General features: G+C 44.3%; 1 protein-coding gene across 1 annotated transcript in view; it reads right to left on the reverse strand.

Annotated features, from left to right (window-relative positions):
* NOP14 (NOP14 nucleolar protein) overlaps positions 1-15,210 on the reverse strand; it is a 30,793-nt gene extending 15,583 nt beyond the window's left edge. The window contains exons 1-6 of the mRNA XM_008055783.2: positions 15,047-15,210; positions 7,044-7,178; positions 6,138-6,279; positions 2,198-2,340; positions 1,479-1,613; positions 580-702 (exon numbers count right to left, since the gene is read on the reverse strand). Of these exons, the coding sequence (XP_008053974.2) occupies positions 580-702; positions 1,479-1,613; positions 2,198-2,340; positions 6,138-6,279; positions 7,044-7,091 (591 nt within the window). The 5' untranslated portion in view covers positions 7,092-7,178; positions 15,047-15,210. The remainder of the gene's footprint in view (positions 1-579; positions 703-1,478; positions 1,614-2,197; positions 2,341-6,137; positions 6,280-7,043; positions 7,179-15,046) is intronic.
* Between the last annotated feature and the right edge of the window lie 6 nt (positions 15,211-15,216).

A 15,216-nucleotide genomic window follows, 5' to 3' on the forward strand; every position in this document is an offset into this window, starting at 1 on the left:
GACTTCGTCTCTACGATAAATAAAAAAATTAGCTGGGCATGGTAGCATGTGCCTGCAGTTCCAGCTACTCGGAAGCCTAAGGCACAAGTATCACCAGAGGCCAGTTGGTTGAAGCTGCAGTGGCCCTAAGCTTACCATGCACAGTGAAATTCTGACTCAAAAAATTAAAAAAAGAAAACAAACAGGAAATGGGAAGGTCTATGATGTGGTTATGTTAAAACAATCAGCTAGAATAGTATGTTTCTACTTCATTTTTGTTTATAAATTTTTAAAAAATGTAATAAAAAAGTTTAGAAGACAATGCACTCATATTGTCAGCAGTCCTTTTGGGACAGAGGAAATATAAAGAATGTCCATTTTTTATCTGTTGTACTTGGGTGTTATTTGTATTTTATTACAGGTATTTGCTTTTAGAATCAGAAATACAAAGATACTTATAGTTGGATAAACATATACTCTAAACAGACTAAAAAAGATAAAACGTTCAAAAGAAAGTAGAAAGGGCTGTGAAAGAAGGGTGGAAGCCCTGCTTCAAGGATGGGAATGGAGGCCTCCCGGGGCACTGCTGGAGACCTGTACCTCCAGCCTCCTGAGCCGCTCCTGCTCCTCCCTTGCCAGTTCCTCTTCCGTTTTCATCCTGCTAGAGGGCTGTGCTTTCATTTCGAAGCCAAGCTCACGAACCATCATGTCATATGCATCGGGCTAAGGTGGGAAGAATAATTTTTAAAATTTTATATATATATATATAACATTTTTTAATAGGAAGAAAGATCTAGCTTCCTGGTAATCGCTGGATACTGTTATGGAAGAAGCTAGATCACATCTAAGTCTTTTCTTGTGTTCTAATCAGTCTTGAGGATTGAGAAATCAGTGGACATTTTGGTCACATACAATTTTTACACCTGGAAAGTTCTCTGAATATATCTGCTTTAACAAAAATAAACATTGCTTATGTAGGTATTACACCTTAAACATGGGAAATTAGGCAAACTAACAACAATAGTAAGGGTGACTTAAGGATGTACAGTACAGATGGCCACATGACAATGTAATCTGGTGATTTTTTCCTAGAATACAGCTACTTAATGCAACATTTTCTATCAATTTAGATTAAAAATGCAGTAGGAAACAAATACTGTTTAGGGGAAAAATAACTAACTGTATATAAAATATCAATATGCAAATATGTCACAGGAAAGTTCAAACATCTGTTCTGAGGTCTGTATCTCAAAGTGCTTCTTACAACCAGAAACACCACTTTCTTTAATTTAATTCACCTGGAGTAGAGACTGAAGTAACTCTGAGTTTACTTTAATCCCAACATTATACATTATCAGGTAACTTGACATAAATGCTCAATAGATAATCTGTCCTAACAGGAAGCAGGTCAGAGATGTCCCAGCTTCAGCCCTTTCTCTGTAGAAAAGTCAGGTCAACAGACCTAAGTTCAGTGTTGGTTTCAATCCCTTGATACCCACCTTGGGTTTCTCCTTTTTATCTTTGTTCTCTGACTTGGCAGTTTTATGTGACAGGAGAATCTGGATTTCTTTCCAGTCTTGGTCTAGCTTCTCTGTGAGTTCAAGGGCATCTTCTCGTTGAGCTTGTCTTTCCCTCTGGGGAAAAAACAGACACCACACACCATTTACCACACTGGTCTTTAACCCAGCAGTCCAATGTCAATGCCAAGGACACATTTAGCACGAAATATTTCAACAGAAAAAATCAGTATCTTAAATGCAGAGCTACAAAATCTCATCAGACAGAAATAATTTCCTGCTATAAACTGTTCATTCAGATGCTCTGAGGTCACCACAATTAAAAAGTACTGTTCTGCAAATCCTAATACACGCCAAATACTGAAATCAGTCACAATAAAAACTTGTCAAAGGTATTACTTGATGAGATTTAAAACATTTATATTCAAGGCCAGGAATGATGGCTCAGGCCTATGATCCTAGCACTTTGGGAGGCTGAGGCAGAAGGATTGCTTGAATCCCGGAGTTCAAGCCAAGCCTAGGCAACATAGCAAAACCTCATCTTAAAACAAAACAACTATTCAAAATGAATGGTTTTATTAAACTCATATAAAATATTAAACACAGCCTAAAAATGTACTGGGGAAGAAAGTCCAAACATATTTTGGTAAGCGTGTCTTATCATGGCGCTATCCGGCATCAAAAATATTAACTAACCCAACCTTCTCCTGTTTTGACTTTGCAATGAGCTCTTCAATCAGTTCTTTCCGTGACTTTGGCTTCTGCCCCTCCTCGCCTTCCTGTTGAGAGGTCTTACTATGCAGGAGCCCAGCGCCTCCTCCAAAGTGGGCAGCAGTCAGCTCAGCTGGAAACAAGAAGCAGAGAACACCACCATGAAGTCCAGGCCCTGGCTCAGGAAGCAGTCTTTGTAGCACTCTGCCAACATTTCCCCAAGAGTAGTCTTAGAATTCCACATTCAAGAAAAAATTCTCAAACATACAACAGCTGGCCTGAGACCACAGGCATATTAGTACTTAAGAAATATCCAGGACGAGCCACTCCAAGAAAACCTAGACCCATTAAATTACCAACTGGCCATAATCCAAGTGACTGAAAACACCAAGCACATTATTTTTAAATTGTGTTCATTCTCATGAAAGATTGGCAAACCTAGGAGAACAAGCTAGATTCAGAGTCTTGGTAGGAAGTGGCCTAGGATCAGTGAAGCAATGGGGCCCACCCAATCCCTCCTACCTTCCTGGGCAGAGTCTGGAGACCAAAAGCCCCAAGTTAAGGGCAGGAGCAGGACTCACTGACTAGCGTCACCCATCTTCCGCCTACCCAACTTGCCAGGGCAGGAGACATAAGACACAGTGGGAATCATCAAATTTAGAATGGAAAATTCTATTTTTTGAATGTAAGCACAGAGGCTTGAATGGGAAATGATTTCCCCGAAGTTCCATACCAGTAACAGAAACAAAACATTCAGATCATCTCTCCAGCAAGAGGAGCCCTAACACTAACTGGGCACTTGCTCGGGTTCCCGCCTCTCCTCTGTCTTCGAGCCCCTTCCTCTTCTTTCTCTTCACTCTTCTCCAGCTCTCCCTGCCTCTCCGCTGAAACAGAGTCTTGCCTGGCCTGCAGGTCAGTTCTTGGTCCTCCTCTTACCATCAGCAGAGTTCGACACATTCATCGCTTCCTCCTTGAGAAGTTTCCTCTACTTGGCTTCTAGCCAACACCAACCCCAGCACCTCACTAGCAGCCCCTGGTTGTCTCTTGTCTATTTACTCTATTCCCCTGACCTCTGTCTCCATGCTGAAAATTTCCAAGTTCTATCTCTGGCCTGCATTCTCCCTGAACTCCAAATGCCAGGTGCCCTTCCAACACTGCCCCTTGGACATCTAACAGGCTTTTCTATGTATCCCACAGTCTTCATCTAAACAAATGATAATTCCATCTTTCCAGGCACTCAGGTCAAACCCTTGGAGTCGTGGTGATTCTAATCTCTTTCCCACACTCATCCAATTCAGTAGGAAATCCTGTTGGCCTTGTCCTATCAGACCATGTATTTCCATAATCCCAATACCTCTGATGGTTCCCTTTCTCAAGTAAAAGACAAAACCTTTCCTGTGGCCCAGAAAACCCTGGCCCACCTGCTTGTTACCACCCTCCACCTCACCCCCTGCCACCAGTTTTCCAGTTGTCCCACCCCAGGCCCTTTAAACCCTTCACATCTTTGGGTTCAAGCATTGCCTTCCCAGTGAAGCTAACCAAGACTACCCGACATACATCCTAGCTCTCGCCTGGCTTTATTTTTACTCCACAGCGTGTTCACCTGCAATTACATAGCATAATTTAGTGCCACATTTTGTTTACTGTCTGGGTCTCCCCATAAATCGGGAGCTGCAGGAGGGCAAGACTTTTTGTGTTTTGCTCACTGCTACTTCCCCAGAACTGAGAAGGGTGCCTGGCACATAAACCAGCATTTGGTGGATGAATCAAATGCTTCCTGGAAAATTTAGCATATCAGAAAACACTATTCATTTAGTATTCTAAATGATCCAGGGTTATTTACAATATTTCCTGAAAAGAAAAGTTTACAAAACTCCAACTAATAAGGTTATATTAATTATATAAAAGATTCAGAAAAGGATATCTGAAAAAAATTCCCCCTTAGTGAGTTTATATTAGGATTTAATTAGAAAGTTTTTTAGATACTTTTTTATTTTGAAGCTCAAACACAGCATATTTTACAGTATGTTAAACGCCTATACTTATGGTGTGAAACGGTACAGTGTACAGTAGTACACAGTAGCCTCAGTTCAGGCTCTGAGGCCCAACAACCACTTCTGCAGCTGTAAAGTGGGGTGACACCTACCTTACAGGATTGTTTTTTAAGACAAAATTCTCCTAATCTAAAAGAACATACGCTGTATTACATTGTTCAACAAAACAGAATTTATTTCCTCATGACTCACTTTTAAAAGTACAGTAAATACACTTATTTTCACATGTAAGAGACTTTTCTTCTATAAATTACCTGGGTTTTAGTGAGCACATAATAAAAACATAAGGATAGGAAATCTCGAACGAATAGCTGAATTCCCAGGAATTGTTATGTGGAAGAAACAGAGCCATATGTCTGCTCCGGTCCTGAGAATCACAGGCCTCCTGCAATGAGGACGCCACCACCTCGCAAACGCGAACCAAGGCTGTTACCTTCAGTCACAGTCAACTAGTTAAGGTTACACGAAAAGTCTTGAACAATGGAAAGTGCAAAGAGAAAGGACTGAAGGCTGAAACTACCAGTGATTTCCCTTATGCCCACGAAGCCCCACAGAGCCATGGGTCTGCTCCTTATGCTGTCGCACAGAATGGTAGGTTCTGGATCACATGCTGCCTTAATTCCTAAGCCTTTTGCTCCCTGAATTATCCAACTGTCAAAGGGTAATATTAGCTGGGCATGGTGGCAAACACCACACCCAGCACAATACCTGCAGTCCTACCTACTCAGGAGGCTGAAGTGAGCTACGATTGTGCCACTGTGCTCCAGGCGAGGAGACAGAGTGAGACCCTGTCTTTAAAAAAGAAAAGGCTAGCCAGGCACAGTGGCTCAAGCTTGTAATCCCAGCACTTTGGGAGGCGAGGTGAAAGGGCTGCCTATGCCCAGAGGTTCGAGACCAGCCTGGGCAACTTGGTGAGACTTCATCTCTACAATAAATGAAAAAATTAGCTGAAAGTGGTAGCGCATGCCTGGAGTTCCAGCCACTTGGAAGGCTGAGGTGGAAGGATCACCTGAGTCCAGCAGGTCAAGGTTGTGGTGGTCGTAAGTGTGCCATTGTACTCCAGCCTAGGTGACAGAGTGAGACTCTGACTCAAAACAAACAAACAAAAAACAAATAAAAAAGAAAGGGCTGTCCTGGGCCTTAATGTCTTAGAATCAGTTTTAGTTTTGTGCTGCTTTGTTCTGAAGATGCTAGAAAATGGGACCTGGTCTAACTTGTAAGAAATGCAAATTTATGACATGACTGCAACCTTATAAACGGGGCTCAAGATGGTCGGACTTTAACTGAGTCCTAAACTCAGTTTGATTGTATGTTAATGTTATTTAAGGCCAAAATGTAATCTGTTTCATGTAATTACACATATGAAGCTCAATATTATTTCCTTCAAAACCCACCATAATTGGTTCCACAGTGCATAGTGATTAAAAGAACTGCATAAATACGACTGGTACAAATATTAGGTTGGAATTTATAAAACAAGTAGCAATGCAGTGCAGTTTAATGCAGAAGGGTCATCTGAGAGATCAGTGAAATGGATTTTATCCATATTGCTGACTCTCATGTTGGGAAAATCACCTTATTTCTCTGGGCTCATGGATGAAACGCGCTACTGTGAGGTTCAAATAAGATAATGGATATTAACCTGCTTTCTCAGCCCAAAAATGCATCTATCTATACACCCCTTTAAAGTTCTAAAAGTATAAAAAAAAATAAAATAAACGCTGTCACTTGTGAAATCTGTTGACAGGCTAGTGATCAGTGAAACTTTCATGCAACAACTTTTTCCAGTCTCTAAGAGGGCAGAAGAAAGTCCAGTAGTGAACAGACTGTTTTGGGCTCCAAGCCCCCAGGCCTGTGAGGGGCTTCCCAGCCTCACCAGACAGCGCTCCTCGTTCCTCAGTATCACTGTCGCTGTCCACAATGTCATTATGCTTCTCAATGTCTGCCAAAGACTGGCCATAATGAGTCAATTCTTCATCTTCATTTAGATTGTAGATGCTTTTTTTCTCATGATGTCGCTGACAGAAAGAAAAAAGCCAGTTTCCTAAAATTACTACATTCATTTCACAGGAAAAACAATTATTTTCCCATTAAATGTACAATATGATAATGGAGCCTAAGCAGCCTTAAAGAGTAATCTTGGTCATGTGAGAGTTGATTCAAATATAAACAGAACTCACAGCCAGGCATGGTGGCTCACACCTGTAACCCCAGCACTTTGGAAGGTAGAGGTGAGAGGATTGCCTGAGTCCAGGGGTTCGAGACCAGCCTGGGCAACTTGGCGAGACCTTGTCTCTACAATAAACCAAAAAATTAGCCAGGTGTGGTGGTGGGTACCTGTGGTTCTAGTACTTGGAAAGCTGAGGTGGAAGGATCACCTGAGCCCAGCAGCTTGAGGCTGTGGTGGCTGTGAACATGCCACTGCACTCCAGCCCAGACAACAACAAAATAATCTCGGGGTCTCGTCACCAGCAATGTTGCTCAGGCCACTTGCTCTCCACTTAAAAGAGCTGAGGGAGCAGTTCAGCTGAGAACTCCAACACACGTTGGTGCCATGTACTAGGGCTAAGACATTTATCCATTCTACTGATATTTGCAGAAGGTTGTTTTCCCTTTGGCCTAGCCCAACAAGATACAGGATTTGAGAGCTATCCCCTAAACCTAATGTTGAGTACTCACGGATGTGAAAATGAACAATGGGTAGAGGCAGCCTTCTCTTTGAGTGTTACGCTTGTGTAAATAAAATGTACAGCAAAGGTCCTCTTACAGTTTTTTTCCATACCTGTTGTTCTAGAGCAAATCTCTTCATCATCTTCTCCTCGGGGCTCATGTTGCTATTATATTCTCCAAAGCGCTTATCTCGAAATACATTGGACTTATCCCTTTCTTTGTATTCCTTCAGTAAAGTCTGCGAGCGCTGGAAAACAGATAATAAAACAATCTCGCAAAAAATTCTTGTGATTTGCACTAAAGAGGAGATCAGAACAGTGTGTATTTTAAAGTTCAGAGCTATGCAGTGGTGTGGTGTCAAAGGCCACACATAATCTGTTTTCATCCCTGCAGGCTTTCCTTACCAAGGACAACATTTTGAGAAGAGAAGACAAACTCACTCTCAGTGAACATCAGGTAACCACCTCATTTCCCTCCTTAGCGTCTGTTTGTCAGTGCTGGAATAAAGGAAGGGCAAAAAGCATACCAGCTAAGATCAAGGCTTGACCTATTCTTCCAGATACAGCAGCTGCCTTATGGTTTAAGAAGGTGTGTGGTTTAGGCTGGACTCACTTGGAAACATGGAATAGGTTTAGACTCCTTCCATCACAGAGGAGGGCGGTTACTTCCTATCAAAGGTATTCTAGGAAAAGTACAGTTGTGGGTTCGTGTGTGACGCACGACCATACACACACAAGCTTATCAGGTGGGGTCATAGAGGTCATACTTTAGAACATCAAGAGGAGCAATAGCTTAAGTACAGAATTCAATAATCAACAACAAGTATCAAATAATGTGGTACTTTCCTAGTAGCAACAATGAACACACTCAGTATTATTATTCAAAGCTAGATGCCCTTGAGGTTGAATTCCCTACAGCAGTGGCAAGGAGTGAGTGTAGCCGTTGCAACCTAGGTTGGCCACATTAGAATCTTTTCCCCATTTCAGAAATCCTATTTGTTAAGGGACTGCCACTTCACTGGAGTTCATACAGCAACCAGTGCCAAAAGGAATTGGTAAACCAAAAAAAAATCATGACACAATCAATGCAAGGCCCTTGGAATGATCCAATTCAGTGATTTTACAAACTCACCACAAACTACATAGCTGGCAGATGTCTAAAACCTGTGATCTAATTCCAGACTCGAACATTTCTTGCATTCTTCAGAGATCCTCTAATTTTTGAAAAGTCACTTTCAAAGAATGCACACATACGGTGGGGAGGGGAAGAATATCGATGTCTTGTTCATTACCATTCTGGTTTCAAGTTGTTTCACGAGGGAAAAGACCAGATTTTGCTTCAGTTACAGGTCATGTCCCCAGAACTAAAAGCGATGAAACTCATATTAAGGTAAAAAAAACCAGGAGCAAGGAGAGGAAAGGAGAATGGAAAAGGTTAAGAAGCAAGCCAGGAAGATGCTAGAGCAAGGACAAAGCAAGCACTCGTTGCTTCTTTTAATTTAGAGCATATTTCATTTGGAGGTCAAGCAAAATATATTATTTTTGAGTTGGAGTCTCACTCTATCGCCCAGACTGGAGTGCAGTGGCCGCTCCCAGCCACCACAGCCTTGACCTGCTGGGCTCCAGTGATCCTTCCGCCTCAGCCTTCCAAGTAGCTGGAACTACAGGCGCGCGCTACCACACCCAGCTAATTTTTTTGATTTATTGTTGAGATGAGGTCTCCCCAAGTTGCCCAGGCGGGTCTCGAACCCGCGGGCTCAGGCAATCCACTCATCTCGGCCTCCTAAAGCGCTGGAATTACAGGCTGAGCCACCAAGCCAGGCCCAAGCAAAATATTAATACTGTGGAAGGGAGTCCAGACACGGTGGCTTATGCCTGTAATTCCAGCACTTTGGGAGGCTGAGGCAGGAGGATCTCTGAAGGCCAGGAGTTCAAGATTAACCTGGGCAACATAGCAAGAGTCAGTCTTTACAAAAAAAAAAAGTGACACTGGAAGCTTAAAAAAGTCAAGCAACTGCCTTCAAGGTACTGAGGGGGGAAAAAATATGGAACAGGAGAAGCGGACACGAAGAAAACATTGTTCTTATTTCACTTAAAAACATGAATGTGGTATTTCACTTAAAATGCATCAAAAACCTCTCTGTTGCCTAAAGAGAAAGAAGTCATCAATTAGTTCAACAAATACTCCAAGGCAATTTTCATCATTTTCTTCAAGAATGTTTCAGAGCCAATTTCTCTGCAGACAACCTGAGTTATTATTGATCCCATGTAACTCCCTACTATGGAATTTAGTGGAGGTGCCAAATAAACTTTGTTAAGAACACCCTGGGTAGCATTTCCTGATGCTTTCTAAAGGCAGTAGTGGCTCCCAGATGGACCCGAGGGTTCCAACGCTATGACTCTGTTCAGCTTATTTCTTTTGTTATGAGCAGTCCAGCTCATTAATAAGGGACGCAAAAGGAAGGAGGCAGAACAAGATTTTACTGGGTGCTGTAATAAAAGTTTCATTTGTCACACACAGTAGTACTGTATCCGATTAAGCTCTCTGAACCTTCATGCAGAATAAAAATTAAAATGATAACCATACAGAATAAAAGTTAAAATGATAATTCACTATTTAAATAACAAAAGTCTGGTTAGTAAGCAGTCGGAAGACTACATGTGCAACACACAGAGCACAATACCAGGATGGCAGATAGATTCTGTCCAGAATTACAATGACCATGAGATCTGGAATCCATTTATTTTTTACAGATTCAAGATGACTGTAACGACATTACATGTATTCGTCTATATTGTTTGATGAAAACCCTGTATGGACAGAGGCCTGTCCCTGTAAAGGGAGGGAGTGACACGCTCCAGCAGGAAGGAGACAGGTGGGGACGGAAGGCATCAGCCAAAAATGGCTGTGCCTATAAAAACATTAGTTCTCAGCCGGGCGCGGTGGCTCATGCCTTTAATCCCAGCACTTTGGGAGACTGAGGCGAGAGGACTGCCTGAGCCCAGGGGCTCGAGATCAGCCTAGGCAACATGGCAAGACCTCGTCTCTACATCAATCATAAAAATTAGCCAGGCGTGGTGGCGCATGCCTGTAGATCCAGCTACTTGGAAGGCTGAAGTGGAAGGATCGCCTGAACCCAGCCTGGGTGAAAAAGAGACTCAAACTCAAAAAAACCCAACAACAACATTAGTTCTCATTATCTGAAATAATGATTCTATGGGTAAATATTAGTAAAGAACATCTCTTAGGTCATAAATATGTAAATTTAGCATAATGTCACAGCATCTGTTAAAGTTTAGGAAAAAAAGGAAACGGGGTACTGTAGGATAACCTGGGCTCTCAGTGCCTGCAGTTTCTAAGTAGGTCTGACACTGATATAGGTAAACTTACTTTCAAATGGTTCTTCTTAACCACTCTCGGTCCTCAACAGTTGGGTTAATGATTTGGGTTGAACAGAATGAAATAATAAACCAGCTGTTACGATAAGGCCAGATTTTTAGGAAATGTGTGGTAAACGCATTAAAGCAGCTCTCCAACTTAGGACCAGCATTGCCTGAGCCCAGGGGGTCCATGGTGTGGTAAGCTGCAGCCATGCCATTGCACTCCAGCCTGCAACAGAGTGAGACCCTGAGTCCCCTCCCCCCAAAATGATATGGCAGAAAAAAAATTTTATTTGATTTCACTTTTTTGAGTTGGAGTCTCACTCTGTCACCCAGGCTGGAGTGTAGTGGCACACTCATGGCCACTGCAGCCCTGACCTGCTGGGCTCAGGAGATCCTTCAGCCTCAGCCTTCTGAGTAGATGGAATCACAGGCACGCGCCACCACACCCAGCTAATTTATTTACTTATTTATTGTAGAGACGAGGTCTCACCCTCGCCAAGTTGCCTGCGCTGGTCTCGAACCTGTGGGCTCAGGCAATCCTTTTACCTCAGCCTCCCAAAGTGCTGGGATTATAGGCATAAGTCACTGCGCCCGGCCTAGAAAAAAGTTTTAATAGGAAAACAGTATGTGTAGCATGACCCAACAAACAGTGGAGTTACACATAACCTCTTCCAAAATACTTAATGGATTTTTTACTTTCTTTCATTTGCTCATACAAAAATCTTCCCTTGTCCAAAGTTTCACTTTCCCCAGTCAACTATGGTCTGAAAATATTAAATATTAAATGAAAAATTCCCCCAGAAACAAGCCATTTATAAGTTTTAAATTGCCTGCTGTTCTGCGTAGTTTGACAAAATCTTGAGCTCTCCCTTTCTGTCTTGCTAGGGATGTGAATCATCACTTTATCCAGTGTGTGTACATGCTCCAGACACCACCTGCCTGAGAAGTCACTAAGCAGTATCAATTATCAGTGTGACAGATCACAAGGAGGGTGGGTACAGTACAAAAAGATATTTTTGAAAGGGAAAGACCATATTCATATAATTTTTATTACAGTATATTTTTCTAATTGTTCAATTTTATTATTTGATTGTTATCAATTTTCTACTGCACCGAATTTATAAATTAAACTTTGTGGTGATGCATGACTGTAGTCCCAGCTGCTCGGGAGGCTGAAGTGGGAGAACTGCTTGAGCTTAGGGGCTGAAGGCTACAGTAAGCCACTGCACTTCAGCCTGGACGATATAGCAAGACCCTGCCCTTACAAAACAAACAACTCTATCACCCGATATTTACTTGTTTGCTTATTTATTTATTTTGAGTCAATCTCACTCTGTCACCCAGGCTAGAGTGCAGTGGCACGCTCATGGCTACTGCAGCCTCGACCTTCTGGGCTCAGACAATCCTTCTGCCTTAGTCTTCCAAGCAGCTGGAACTACAGGCATGTACCACCATGCCAGGTTAATTTTTCTGATTTATTGTAGAGATGAGGTCTCACCAAGTTGCCTGGGATGGTCTCAAACCCGTGGGCTCAGGCAATCCTCTCACCTGGCCTCCCAAAGTGCTGGTTATAGGTGTGAGCCACCGTGCCTGCCCTAGCACCCAATATTTAAAGAAAAAAATAAAACAGCAGGGCGTAGTGGCTCACGCCTGTAATCCCATCACTTTTCGAGACTGAGGTGAGAAGGATTGCCTGAGTCCAGTACAAGACCAACCTGGGCAATATGTCAAGACCTTGTCTCTATAATAAATTTTAAAAATTAGCTGGGCATGGTGGTGCATGCCCGTAATCCCAGCTACTCAGGAGGCTGAGGAGGAAGGATCACCTGAGCCCAGTAGGTTGATGCTGCAGTAGCTAGGATCATGCCACTGTACTCCGTCTGGGCAACAGTGTGGGACTCCAACTCAAAACACACACACATAAATAAATTAAACTTTACCATAGGTATGTATGTATAGGAAGAAACAGCATATACCGGGCTCAATACTATCTGTGGCTTCAGGAATCTGCTGGGAGTCTTGGAATGTATACCCTATGGATAAGAAGGATTACTAATAGATCATACAAGTGTGATATATTACTAAACCTGTAATTCTTTTATAATGAATCAAAGTTTGCTTTAAAAATCTACCAGGCTAGGCAAGCCCTGCCTCTGTGTAAGATATAGAACTCACATGTGTGTACCTGGGACCATTAGGTGACCTTCGGCAGGACAGGAGCAAGTAAAATATGAAGACACAATCCCATCAGCTTCACCAACTCCTAGCCAGGACTTCAGAAGGGGCTTGACCTCACCGTTCCCCAGCAGTCATATAAAAGGAGAGAACACAGCACTGACCTCAGGCAGTTGTTAAGATTACATGAATGAATAAGAGAAGATGGCTTAGGTACAGAGCCAGGCTCATGGTAACTGCCTGTGTGTAGGTGTCAAGCACTTAAGTCTCAGTTTAGATTTCAGCCTGGCTACTTCTCACCTGAGGAAAGTTAGAGAACTGCTCCTTGCCTCAGTTTCCTCAGGCATAAAATGGGGGATAATAACAGTACTTCTTCCTCATAAGGCTGACTGTGATTAAATGTACACTACTTGGCACGATGCCTGACCCACTGTAAGGAATCAATATGTCGTTATTTTATAAATTGTTTTAGAAATGTGGAAACTGAGGCACAGCTATAAAATGATGTCCTGGCACCTGCCCTCTTACTGCCATAACCGAGTGCCCCAAAGAACTACACTGGACCAGTGGAGAGACAATAGGAATAATCCCTTTACTTCCAAGGGACCAGCACACAAGAAAAGACTCAGACCTCCTGCACTAGCCTTGGTGCCCCTACACAGGTATCAAGCTTTGAGTCAAATGGACAACCTGCTCCACACTCTTCACTATACCAGGACATATATGTATATTCCCTACCCGCATCCAGCCTGTGAACAGTCCACCCACCCTGCAGAGCCCAAATGTGACTCCCTCCATGAAGAATTTTCTGACTTTCCTAATCATTGTACTTTCTCCTGACTGATCTCCCAAGGCACTCAAGTTCTACTTTTGGAATCAAATATTTGAGTTCCTACAACGGGCCAAGCGCTGGGAATTCAAAGAGAAAGAGCAATATCCCCGCCAGGCCTTCAGTACAGAGCAGGGAGGTGGACCTGCTAGTTACTGAGGTTTGAGCAACCTGTTCTGTCTGGGTTTGGGAACAAGTGATGACCTGAGCTGGCCATTGAGTGACTTTGGGAGGTAAGACAGGCCTTTTTGGACACAATGAGTTGCAGGGAGAGGTAAAACAAGGACAAGAGCCAGATGTAAAGGAGTCTTTGAATAAGAAGTCAAGTTTAAGAATAACAGCTACTATTCAGAGGAGACTTAGTATATGCTAAGTGTATTCTTACTGAATTCTCATAAACCACCATGAGAGGAAGGATGCACATTATTATCTCCACTTCTGAATAAGACAATGGATGGAGGCTTAAGTGGTGAAAACAAATGTGCCTCTCTTTCAGAGACCACACGAGCCTACTCCCCCACTCCTATAATGGGGATAATGGGGGACTCTTATCTAAGTCAACCGTAAATCTATCCTGCCTACTGCACACACCCTCATCCCCTTGCAGCAAACATGACATTTGACTTAACTGAAAGACCACATGGACTGTGTGATGCTTGACAGAACATAGATCACGACTTTGAAGGCAAGTCCAAGTCACATCTGCTTTTCTCTCCCGGTAGCGAGGACGGAGCATCCCGGTTCTGCAGACAAGGAAACCCAAAGGCAAGCCCCAGGCCTTGCCAGCTGTGTGACCTTCGGACATTTACTTATTTTTTCTGTGCCTTAATTTTTTCCAACCTATTAATGTACCTTTCTCAGTAACAATAAAAAAAATTTTTTTTTTTTAAATTGGCGTCTCACTCTGTCGCCCAGGCTGGAGAGCGGTGGCACACTCATGGCCACCGCAGCCTCGACCTCCTGGGCTCAGGTGATCCTTCCGCCTCAGCCTTCCAAGTAGCTGGAAACACAGACATGTGGCACCATGCTCGGCCGATTTTTTGATTTATCGTAGAGACGAGGTCTCGTCAGGTTGCTCAGGCTGGTCTAGGAACCCCTGAGCTCAGGTAATCCTCTCGCCGCCTCCTCCCAAAGTGCTGGGATTACAGGCGTGAGCCACCGCGCCCGGCTTAACAACAAATATTTTTTAAAACAAAGCAAAGACAAGAAAACAACCGCCCGTGAGCCGGTCCGGGACGCTGCATTCGCTGGACTGAGCTGGAAGGAGAATCAGAACGCTACGGGAGGGGCCGCCGAGGGCTGTCCACAGAGGCAGCGCGTCCGTGACCTCCCAGGCGCAAGTCGTGCTCCGGGAGACCCACGGGCAGCGCCTCGGGCGCATCACGCGGAGCCCCGCCCCGCAGAGCCCGAGGTCTCCACGAGGCGGAAACCCACCGTGCAGGACGCAGCAGCTCCCCGGTGACCGGCCCCGCCTGGGGCGGCTGGAGGAGCCACCGGAATGCGTGCGGGTCTCCTGGCGGGCAGGAGCCTTCCAGAAGGTCGCTCCAGCCCGCAGAAAAGCAGAGGCGTTCAGACCGCGCACCAGCAGTCTCCCGGAACGATCGCGGCCTCCGTGGCCCAGACGAGGAGACGGAGGCGCAGAGGAGGACGCGGCGGGCCCGTGCGGGGCCCACAGCCCGGCAGTCCGCACCGTCCCGGGGGAAGGAAAGGCAGGACCGCGCCGCTTACCTTCCGGAGGGCGCGCGCGCGGGACGCCCCGGGCAGCCCCACGTCGTGGCGCGTCCTGCGGCCCAGGACCTGGAACTTCTGCCGGTTGACTTTCACCTCGAACGGGTTGGGGCTGGCCTTCGCAGGGCCCCCTCGAGCTCCGGCCGGCGCCTCGGGGGCCCTACTGCGCG

Source organism: Carlito syrichta, unplaced genomic scaffold (genome assembly GCF_000164805.1).
Source record: "Carlito syrichta isolate Samal-C Ts95f unplaced genomic scaffold, Tarsius_syrichta-2.0.1 Scaffold301952, whole genome shotgun sequence".
Lineage (NCBI taxonomy): Eukaryota > Metazoa > Chordata > Mammalia > Primates > Tarsiidae > Carlito > Carlito syrichta.